This window comes from Lactuca sativa, chromosome 7 (genome assembly GCF_002870075.4).
Source record: "Lactuca sativa cultivar Salinas chromosome 7, Lsat_Salinas_v11, whole genome shotgun sequence".
NCBI lineage: Eukaryota > Viridiplantae > Streptophyta > Magnoliopsida > Asterales > Asteraceae > Lactuca > Lactuca sativa.
Window position 1 is genome coordinate 1,049,225 of NC_056629.2, and position 12,472 is coordinate 1,061,696.

General features: G+C 34.7%; 1 protein-coding gene across 1 annotated transcript; it reads right to left on the bottom strand.

Annotated features, from left to right (window-relative positions):
- Positions 1–3,834: 3,834 nt before the first annotated feature.
- LOC128127096 (uncharacterized) lies at positions 3,835–5,279 on the bottom strand. Its single transcript, XM_052765446.1, has 7 exons — positions 5,112–5,279; positions 4,836–5,023; positions 4,672–4,741; positions 4,425–4,513; positions 4,264–4,345; positions 3,975–4,063; positions 3,835–3,889 (listed from the first exon to the last, which is right to left on the bottom strand). The coding sequence occupies exons 1-7, from the start codon at positions 5,274–5,276 to the stop codon at positions 3,835–3,837; spliced, it is 738 nt and encodes a 245-aa protein (XP_052621406.1). The 5' UTR covers positions 5,277–5,279.
- Positions 5,280–12,472: the final 7,193 nt, after the last annotated feature.

The window sequence follows — 12,472 nt, forward strand, 5'->3', positions numbered from 1 at the left end:
TGTAGGGTTTCATGATTAAGATTTTAACGCTTATATTATTTTTAGGATGATGCTAAATGGATGAAACATATGTGTAAGTGTCGACCTTGGCTTCAAGTGAAGAAGATAAAACATTTAATTAAAATCGCCACATTATCATCATCATCATCATTACGTGTATTTAGTAAGATGAATCATGGTCTTTATTTATTTATTTTGTAATTGTCTCTTGTTAAAATGAATATATTTTATTGTTTAAGGCTAAGCAAAGAAAAATTAAATTTCTTCTTACATTTTCTTTTTACTTATCGTCCTATTCATATAAGATTATAACATATACATATAAGATTATGGCATATAGATACAATGATTTTTGTTTTTAATCATTGTTTTTAATTTTGATATTTGTCTATAATGTAATGAGTAAAATAGATACTTAGGAAAAAAGATAGGAAAATATTAAATTTCTCCAAAAAAAAATATATCTAGTAAAAAGGAAAGTAGGTAAATAATTAATGAAATTTAAAACATTATATATTAAACTAAGAAGAAGTAAATAGGTTTTTTAATAATATATGAAAATTTAGTAACTGTGAAAACTCAAAACTCAAAGCTCAAAGGAGGGGAGGGGAGGGGAGCGGATGGGAGGATATATATATATATATATATATATATATATATATATATATATATATATATATATATATGTTGGATTAGTGTCTAAGTCCATAACTGTTTTGGTATGTACTTGACCCGATGGTGCATGGTCCTTTTGGGTTGCCTTCACCAAAGCAACTTGATAGGATGAATTATGGAGAGAAAGGATTAAATATGATTTATTAATATATTGGAGAAATCATATTGTTTAATTAATATTAGTCAAGAATTAATAAGAATTAAGTTTGTGACTAAAAGAGATTAATTAAACTTAAGGGACTAGAATTGTAATTATAAGATAATTGCAATTGGGCAATGGATTGCCTTATATTATAAGGTTGGACGAATTCTATGGGGAAACCCATTGGAAATCGTCCAAGGCCTTTAAGGAAAGGAGTCCATGGGTTGTTTAGGGCTTAAGCATCCAAATTAGGGTTTCCTTGTTAGATAACCCTAATAGCCTCACTATTTAAAGAGCCCTTATGCCTCAAAAACGTGGACAAGCTTCCTTCTAGGGTTTCCATATGTTTTGGGCAGCCTCCTTCTCTTCTCTTCTTCATCCTCTTGCTCTTGGTGTTTGTGAACCATTAGGGGAGTGACATTTGTGACTCTAAGCTTTCTAAAGTCATTACAAGGAGGATTTGAGATTGTTATTGCTACATAACAATCAAGGTATGATCTAAACCCTAATTATATGTTATATTGATTATCATATGCTAGATCTAGGGTTTATAGTCTTGGATAAATTGCATGTACAATAGAGAAACCTAGATCCAAGCATTAGGGTTTGTATGAGTACATAGGATGTTCTTATGGCTAAAACCCATCAGTGCTATCAGAGCCTTGATTGGTTTCTATTGTATTGATGCATTATGTTGCTGAAAATCATATTCTAGCTTACTGTTCGACCTGACTCGGCGAGTCACTTCTTGGACTCGGCGAGTCAGCCCTACTCGGCGAGTTCCAGAGTGTGACTCTGCGAGTTGGAGCGCCAGACAGAGGAAATTTCGGATTTTGTTGCTGTTTTGCTTAAGGATAATTTGCATATTCGTTTTAAACCTATAAAATATGAATTTTATTGTTTCTTAAAGAATATCCTTGCCAAAACACAAGATAATTACCAATTGATTAGATAATAACTTCCTTATATGATAAAGATTAGATTATTTGTATTAATTGGGTAACTTATTTTGCAAGAAATTGAAATTAGGTCAAATATAGATAATGATGAAATTAATTGTTTAATTTATATTATTTGTTATTTGATCCTTGTGTTATGAAAAATTTCAATTTTCCCCCTTTAGGTTTTATAGTTTAAATTTAAACTCAAAAGTTTAGCTTTGAAATTTAAATAGTTGAAACCCTTATGTTTTGAAATGTTTCAAAACTTGCCCTCAAGATTTGGAATTTAAATTTTGATTAAAAGTTTAATTTTGATGTATTTTTAAATTCTAAACCCTAAGTTTTTGAAATGTTTCAAAACTTTTCATCAAGTTTTGGAATTTAAATTTTGATTAAAAGTTTAATCTAGGAATGTTAAATTCTAAAACCCTAGTAGTGTTTTGAAAAGTTCATATCACACCCTTATGGTTTTATTAATTAATTAAAGTGTATAATTAAAAGAGGTTTAATAAATCCATAAAAGTTTTGGTTTACAATTTAATTGAATTAAAAGTATAATCGTTAAATTTGACCACCTAGTATTTTAAAAGTGTAAAATACACCCTATACTATATATAACATTAAAAGTCTAACATTATATATATGTATGCGTAAAAGTCAGTCTTACCGTTAGTAGACCTCATTCACGAAGCTGGTCTATAAGGGGTGTTTAAGGAAATTGACTATAAAATGGCGATTGAATGGGTATCCACTCTTACCCACCGCACTCTTGACTAGTGGAGGGTCGTTAGCCGAACGGGTAGGATAGGACAAAACCTTCCATTATAAGTATAATGAAGTACAAAAGTAACTAAATGTTTTACAACTTCCCAATCTTAGTTACTTAGGCAAAAGTGAATTGATGCAATTCTATGAAATTACACTTTGTGCCCTTGCAAAGACATTAATGGAGCGTGTGTGGTTTACCGGGACACTAAATGGTTCTAAGAAAAGGTAGCAAATGGTGACTCAATGTTTGTCATAGTTCGGTGGAGCGTGCACTACAAGAAAAAAGGCCTTTTACGACGCTCATTGCGCGTCGTAAACGGCTCAGACGACGCGCAAATGCGTGTCAAGGAAGGCCCTGTCATAAAGAGAGACGACGCGCTTTTGCGCGTCGTCTGTAGACGACGCGCATTTACGACGCTCATTTACGACGCGCGTTTACGTCACGCAATGCGTATCAAGAAAGGCCCTGTCATAAAGGAAGACGACACGCATTTGCGTGTCGTAACCTTACGACGCGCGTGTTAATGACACGCAATGCGTATCAAAAAAGTCCCTGTCAAGAAAGACCATGTCATAAATGAAGATGACACACATTTTTGCGTATCGTAATTTTAAATTTTTTTTAAAAAAAAAATTTATTTATGGATTTACTTATTTTCATATTAAATTTGCATTTCATGTCACATAATGGAAAATAAAATACCGTATACAAGTAATACAATGCATTGCACAAAAGTTAATGTTATACAAATAATCATTCCAATAGTAGAGAAAATAATTAGATACAAGAAATATGAAAAACTTGAAATCCCTGAGATTAATAGTTCTAACAGAAACTTCATGTGAGATACATACAGTTGGACCAGTAAGCAAGGATGTTCCTGAATCCACAATAGTAGCACAAGAACACGTATAATGGAATTGGCCCACAAACCTGGATAATGGAAACAAGAGATAAGAATACTTAGAGGTTTAATTTTGTATGAAATTCATGTCAAAATTGAAAGGAACTTCATTCAAACCCTAAAAACAGGTGTATGTACGCAAGCATGTGGTTCTTGATGAAAAAATCATTATAATTGAATTTCCACTAGAATAACAAAAGTGCATCGTTGATGTATAAATATATAATGCCAACTTTTGAGATGAAAATATGTTAGGGGATTAAGTAGAAGAAATTACCCAGAACCAAAAGAAAGAAGCTAGCTCAAACGCTTTCTACATACGAATTGATCATGAGTTATGAAGTTGTTTTACTAGCCCTAAAAACAAACACTTGATGGAAATGAAGAATCAAATGGAAGGAAACTACACAAACCAGGAATTATTGTATGAATTCAGTAGGATAAGATTTGCAAAGCACCTGTAAGGTAAAAGTAAATAAATAAAATAAAACTTAAAGAGAATAAGTACTTAAAAGTATATTTGCTGTAAATAATAATCAATACCTCAATGGGAGTAAGCATCTTTTTTTCACTAATTTTATCATATTTCTGCTTAATTCTTGGTGCCAGCTTTTAACCCCTGCCATGGAAGGCTACAACAGCATACACATATTTCATAACATAAGCTAAGATGATGATGTATATGACTATATTCCACAGATTTCAGATTTTTAGTCATTTCACCACAGATTCATAGATTTCATCACAAATAAGTCACAGATTAAATACATTCAGCTGATTCAAGTATACAAATAAAATAAAAGAATGTAGAAGGATTGTAAGAAAAACATACCTCACTGCCTTTTGGTATTGTTTGCATAGCACGTAAAGTTGCCATTCTGCCTTCAAATACAAGAACTGAATTTGGAGAGCAGCTGTAAAATCAAAGTCATTTGTTAGTTGATGTGAGTGAAGTTTCAAAGAAGAAAATACCATTTTTACCCCTAAAGTCACCTGTGATTTATAATGGAAATGAAGGGATATAGTCCAGTTCCAAATGGTATCAGCTCACTGTCACAAATTGTATGTGCATTGCATGCAAGCTGTGTGCGATTAAAATAATATGTATTGTGATGCTAAGTTTCAATGGTTTTTGTTGTTAAACTTGACACATTTTCATAAAGATATCTCGGAAGTTGAAGAGAAGCAGTTGGTGTTATACGCACCAACTGCTTCTCTTCAATAGTTATTGTTTATGTACCTTGCGAGATAAAAGCTCACGACTTGTGTTGGCTAAAGGTATCACCGAGTCCAAACTCATGCTTTCTAATCTGGAAATCAATAAATACCATAAAGAAGTCAACTTTCATATTGTTGACTTTTAGTTTTAGTCAAATTGAAAATTTCGAAACAGAATAAGGTTACCTTTCTGTGATTTGTCCAGAAGTTTCTTGCTTTTTAATGAATTCAAGAGCTTCCTCTAGTCTTCCTAGATTGAAATAGGATTTAACAATCAGGGTTGACCTCCATGAATTAGGGCTTGTGTGTGTGTCCACCTCAGCAGAATTAGGATTCTGCTCACACATCTGAATAACCTGTTCATATCTTCGTAACTGAAAAATAGACAAGAGTGTTGAATTGAATCATATAAGTTATCAAGAATTAAGTAGAGAAAATTATAAACTACTTTGTAACACAAACCATGATTAAGATATCTGCTTTCATTTGAAGTAATTGCTCTGAGAAATTGCTAATCTGCAGAGCTTCATCAATAACTCTCAATGCAGATTCTAATTCATCAGATGTTCTTCGTGGAAGTTCTGTATATTGCTTAATGCATTTTGTTACTTTCATAAAGATAAACATTTAATAATTAAACCAATGTTTATAGGTGATGAGTAGTAATTGCTTACCTTAAAAATACAAGCTTGGAGTTTTATATCTTTTGGGTCCCCATCTCGATCAAACACATCAAAAGTGATCATAATTGGGACTTTTGCTGCCGACTGTAAAGGGATTCCACTATTGACCTGAATGCCCCTCACAAGCTTACTAGGAGCTGTTGGTAGATAACAATCATCTCCAGGTAACTGAATTTTTTCCAACCCTCTGTACCCATATCGTTTATAAAATTAATAACCAGTAAACTACTATATGCTAAAAACAGGAAAACATAACATTTAATCAATATATAAATGAAACAACTGAGATATACCTCTTGATGCCAGCTCTCCTTTCTTCTTTGGGGAGTGGATACAGAGCACCTGATATAGTGGTGACTTTTTCAAAGAAATCAAATTCTCTGTGAAATACTTCACGTGCCTCGGGGCTATAACCATCAATTATGTGGTCTCTAACAATGGGGAGTAGAGCTAGAAATTTTTGTGTCTGAGAAGGACAAAATGGTCAAAACTCAGAAATATGTTTGTAAATCATAAAAAACAAGTGATGTTAGTGCAAAGCAGATATAGCCATATAGGTAATAAGACACATTTACACGTTTCCACTGCACAGACACTAATAATAAAACACAATAACACAACACACAATAAAAAAAATATAACAAAAGAACATAAACTATTTTTTTTTTAAATCTTATGTGAAAATGACTGACACTGACTCACCCCTGTCTAAAACAACACAATCATTGTAGTAAACATCATAGCGACTCAACCAACCACCGGTTCCATGGCCTCCAAACATGAGAAGCTGAAAAAGATATATTTTTTTTTTAAATAATAATAATAATAATGTTAATAAAAGTTGAAATTTGAAGAAAAGGAGACTAACATAGTGGCCTCCAGAGGTGACAGTATGCCCGCATCGGGCAGCTGGAGCTTGCCCGGGCAGCTTTAACTGTGTCCATCCAGGCGCTTCGTTATCTTCCTTACACAAACAATTCAAACAGATACTTCGTTAGTATTAAGACAATATAGTTTTACGGGAAGTAAGGGTAAAATGGTCATTTAGTCACGTTCAGAAGGTTTATTCGGTCTATAAAAGTAACAGACTTTATGTATATAGCATTTTATCCGGACATCATTACCCATACCTTCTTCAGTGAGACCCTTTAAACCCCATAAATCACCCATGATTGGTCCTCCACCTCCTGCCAAAAGATCAATAGAATGATTAGAATCATTATTAAATAATTAAATATTATGAAAAAGAATAGAAAAAAAAAAACAGGCATTGAATTTGAGGTCACCTCTGCCACCATATACAAGCAACCGTTTCTCAACCATAGTGGTTGTATGACCACACCTTGGTGGTGGCAATGTTCCTGTAATTGCTAACTCTCTCCACTCCAATGACACTATTTAAAAATCATAAAACATAAAGATAATATTCATCATCATAATAGTAAACGCATAAATAAAAGTAAAAGGATAAGATTTTTAAGACAGAAACATTACTTGTATCCAAGACAAATACATCTGATAACCACTTTTTACCATCCCATCCACCATACCTATAATAAGCATGTAAGGGACCATTATTATTAAGGTATGTATGTACATGTGGGTAACAAATAGGGAATAATTGTGAGTAGCAATTCTGACATTACTATTTTATGGTTCCCAATGGCTGAAGCAACAGCAAAATCTCTTGGTGAAGGTAAATAACCAAAGCTGGTAAGTTCAGACCATTGCCATATATCTGGACATGTAATTCGATGTGAATGAAGTATGCATCTTGATCTTTGGTGAAAAGTAAGTTGGAATTAATAGTTGTTGAGTAAAAAAAAGTTTATAGTTAATAAATTACCAGTATCTAGGACCCAAAAGTCTCCCAATCTGCATGTTCAAGTATTTTTGTTAGTAAAACTGTGTCTTCGGTTGTGTTGTTGAAGTAGGCCCAGTAAAGTACGTAGTCAATCCAACTTCCTTCCACACGATCTTCTTTTCTCAATCCCAATTCTGGGAAGTTTTTGGTCATTAGAGCCAACCGTCTTCTCCCCAAATCACTCAAAACCCTAACCCCTAATTCACTAATTCAACAGTGGGATTAATTTTATATTTAGGGGAAGCTAGAGAGGAAGAAGATGAATACGAAAGTAAATATGCCAGAGCAGTCAACCATGTTATGTAATTGCTTCACCTTTGGTCCCCATCGTGAGTTGCAGTAGGGCGTTGTCAACGTGAAGAGTCGCAGACCCCCAATCGCCGGTTCTATGGAAGATTTTGTGAGGGACAAGAAGCGGTGATAGAAACTAGGGTTTTTTTGGGAGACGGAAAAGCAAAATAAGAAGCGAGCCTGATTCTTTGGTCGCCGATTTTATTTTATGGAGCAAGAAGAAGATAGCGTCGGGGGAGAAGAAGATAGATCCGACGAAGGTAAAAAAATATGGAGCAAGAAGGAACGTGAATGGCCAGTGGTTGTGTCTAGGGTTAGAGAGAGAGAGAGAGAGAGAGAGAGAGAGAGGATGGAGAGAATGGCTCTGTGCGAGAGATAAGGCGACCCATAGGATCAGAGTGAGAAGCGGGGTATTCAAAATTTTAGAATTTTAGATCCCTCTTTAAAAACGCGCGTTTTGTTAAAAAAATATAAAGCGACATTTGTAGACGACACACACTTAAAATAAGCGCCCTCCGTGTTTTTAATTTTGTTTTGTTTAACACTAATCGTAGGGCACGCACAAATGCGTGTCCTCTATCCTTCAAATTTTGGAAAACTGACATCGATTTTTAGGGCACACACAAATGCGTATCCTCTATTAGCGCGTGTCATTGATTGCGCGTCGTTAAAGGCTGTTTTTCTTGTAGTGGTGTGTGGTTTACCGGCACATCGAATAGGTGACTGTAACATGTGAGGGCACCATGTAAGTTTGCATGGTTATTCACACCCGCTTTGTGATCCTCGGCATCCCAGTCACAAACTAGAGGGGAATATCGAGATTTAAACATGCCATTGAAATGTTCAATGAATCTCAAAGGATCTAGGAATTTTCATAGATTTATAACTTAAATTTCTTTTTTGTTTTTCGTGGTGGAAATTAGTGAATCGTCATTCACTTACCTTCAAATATTCTGCAACTAGATTACGGCATCCCTTTTCTAGGTTGTAGCGTATTGTGTTGGGTCCTAGCCTTAGTATCTCATTTGGGTGATTTACTAAGGACTCAATCAATCAACTAACTTGAATTTGTTTTCTCCCGTTTTGTAGATGTCAAAGTACGACAACTATGGTCTTCCCAAATCCCGTGGAACAAGCTTTCCACATGAAGATGATATTCCACGATTCGATCAAGGAACAAGAAATCATGCTTCACTTCCTCTACCTCCTTTAATTATTCTCCGTAACCCACAAGTTCGAAGGCTTGAAAAGTTCAAGCTCACTCAAGCCCTTTTGGTAAGTTAACATGAAGAGGGAAAGTCGTTGTGTGCACACGTCCTAGGGATGAAGTCACACATCGATAGGTTAAGAATGTTGGGATCCGTTGTCAGTGAGGAGATGGTTGTGATTGGGTTCTTCAGTCACTTCCTAACTCGTATAGTGAGTTCGTAAGAGAGTACTATATGATGAACTGTGACGTGACCCTTATAGATCTCACATATATGCTTATTGCTGCTGAATCAACAATGGTTTGGCGCAATAGAAAAGCAAAGTTGATTGGTGAATCTGCCTTCAAGACCTCTATGGATATAGACAATGGCAACAAAAGACATGCTATGATCAAAAAGTTTGATCATAAGAGAAAGGAAATGTCTGAAGTAGTTCCATGTCCTATTCCAAAAGAGTCAAATTGCTTTTATTGCCAAGAGAAGGGGCATTGGAGACGAAGCTACCCTATTTACCTAAGAGATCTAAGAGATGGGAGAGTCAAAACGTATGGCTCTGCTTTAGGTAAAATCCATTGACTAACTCTTTTAAGCTCCTATTCTAGATTCTTAATACATAATGTGATAAGATTACAATTGATGTTTTGTAGGATCGAAGAAAAGAGAGGAAGCTTAAGGGAAGAAGTGAGCAGAATCTAACCGTGAAGAAATGGATTTCGATCACATTACTTGAAGATTAGATTCTTGAGCTACTACTTAGAGTTAAAATTAGATTGCTAAGAAATATGTATTAGCATAACTTTTCAATGAATTTCATTGTAAGAACAAATTTTTCCGTAATAAAATAAAATTTGATTTTATATTAATTATTTATCCTTGCAATGGCATGCATGAAAATTGATGTTTGAAGGTTTCTAATATTAGTAATAATGGATTTGATTCTTAGTTATGTTGTTTGTGGAAATGTCGAGAATTTACCAAATAGGGAGAGTTTCTCATCGCCCAAGTTTCAATTGGATAGAAACTTGGAATCATGCAACTTGGTTGCACGATGAATGAGAAATTTCATATTTGGAAATTAGACTAATTCATTGACAAAGTGTCAAGTGAAGGACTAAGAGATCGAGTACACAAAGTTGTGTGTTGATCAAGTCCACCACAAGATTAACCAAGATATTCGTCATGATTTACTAAGGGTTTAGTAAATATGATTGTACTTATAAGATTAAGTGTAATTCTGAATTGATTGAAAAGGTTTAAATCAATAGCAGAACGAATAAGAAGAATAAAGTAGGCAGAAAGATAAGAGTTTCTCCATTCCAAGAAGAAGGGAGAGTACCTTTTATGCTTTATGATAGGTCTTAATGATTAAGAACCATATCTCAATTGATCCTCTAAGTGAGTCTTAGTACAATTGTATGTCTAAGAAGAGGAATCAAGAATTGAAGAAATGGTTAAATCAAGAAGTCAATCATAATTCGTTCCAAAACAAGTCTTAGAGTTATGATTGTGAAATTGAGTGATAAGTATTAAGAAGGTTTATAACATTCATCAAATGTGGAAAGTTGTGATGTCTTAGATAAGACAAAGACCAACTAGGACCAATTTATGAAGTGTTTTGATAAAAAGTACACTGACTCTTGAATATTTGTTTGTCAAGAAATGTTTATTGACAAGAGAATCTTATATGTCAAGGAGTCAGCGGGAGTCTTAATGGTCTTGAAAGGTTTCAAGAACAAATCAAAATAGACCTTATCGATCATCACTAGCACACGAGTTGAGGTTTACAACCTATTGTGTTGACACTATTTTGTTTCTGTGCCGTTCCAATTGAGTTAATTATGCATGTGAGCCCTATGAGTTCTCATTTGAATGCATAAAAGGCAAGGACCTTGATCAATGAAAGGTACATTGATAGGAAAAGGTGAGCTGCTTAACTACTTGGAAGACATGGTGGGCAGCTGTGCTACCATAAAGCAAGAAATCAAGATTAAGAAAGTTCGATCCATATGAGTTTGAATTTGTCGTAAACCTTGGTTTTGACAAATTGTAAAGTCCCGAAAATAGATCTACCAACGATCAAAGACAATCACAGATGCAAACACAAATTAATGAACCAATAATGAGCAAAATACCAAGCTTGCATACGCTTTAAAACTGTAAAACGTCTGATACAACTTGGAAGTATACGAGAGCATCAACAACTCATAAAGACTGACATAACTCGCTATTTAAAGACCTGACTAGGAACCGTAAGGTGTTTACGGCCGTAAACAGTTTACGTCCGTAAACCCATTTTGGCCATAAACACCGTAAACTCAAAACAGAACACGAACAATCACATTTTTACTGCTATCTACGACTATGCCTAGACCAAACCATTTTACAGAGTCTTTCAATCTCCCCCAAACCATTTTAAAAGGGGACTTTACAATTGGTATCAGAGCAAGACCAGTGTCAAAGGCGTTCAACAGCTGCGTTTTCAACTAAATCGACACCCTCTGCAGTTTAGAGAAATTTATTTCAATCGAAATCAAGGTTTCCAGAAGTTTACGGCCTTAGTTTACGGCCGTAAACTCCTCTTACGGCCTCATCTGCGCTCTTCAAAATCGATAGTTTTTCACGTCTCTCAAGCCTTCGTAATCACACCTTAGTTCTGGGATTTAATTGAGTTGTGTTTTAAAATTAAAATCGAACTTTTTATTTGAATTTCATTGACCGTAAACTAAATTACTCATAAAAATTGACTTTCTGTTAATCGAAATTTGCACCATTATTTTTCGGAGTTTAAATCAATAAGTATTCTTGGACCGTAAACTAGAGTTTACGGCCGTAAACTACTTAACTTAAGGTTTATGACATCGAGTTTCCAGCTTAAAATTTACGGCTACGTGAGTTGATTTTATAAAATTGAAATTAATTATTGAGTTAGTTTTAAAACAAAATAACTCTTGACCGTAAACTCCAGTTTACGGCCGGGAGTTTACGGCCCAGTATTTTCTGCTTTTATTTACACGACAGAATCAGTATTTTTACAGCCTTAAATTTTTTGTGATATTTTTTTAAATAAAAAAAATGGATACACAAAATTCAACTCAATACCAAGAGCTTGATGCTGTGATGGGTACAACCACACGAATTCCAAGACTTATGTCAGCTGATGGTTTCCCCGAGTGGAAATATAGAATTGAGAAGTATATAAAGATGAAAGACTTTAAGATTTGGAAATGTGTCTTAAAGGATCCAGTCAAAATCACCACTATGGTTGGGGGAAAGGTAGTCGATAAGGAAATTGAAAATTACACTGATGAAGATTTTGAGAGTATAGAAGAACAAGAAAAGGCTTTGGCCATTTTGACTATGGCTTTATCTCCAGACATTGCTCAAGGATTCAGAGAGTATACTTCTGCCAAAGCTTTGTGGGAAGCCCTCATTGAAGTATATGAGGGAAATAAAGACATGCGGGAAAGTCGCCAAGATATGCTGAGACAACGCTTCAACATGTTTAATTATGTTCCTAGAGAGACTCTCGAAGCCCAACTGCAGAGGTTTACCACTCTCAACACTGAAATGACTGTGGCAGGAATTTTCTATACGAAGTCAGAGATTAACAAGAAGCTACTAAATGCTCTCCCAAAATCTTGGGACATGAATGTAGCAGTAATCAAGAAGACTAAGGATCTTAGTCGACTTTCCCTAGCTGAAGTGATGGCTGTCATCAAAGCGTGTGATATTGATGACAAACAGCGAGAGATCAATCATGTGAACTCATACTCATCT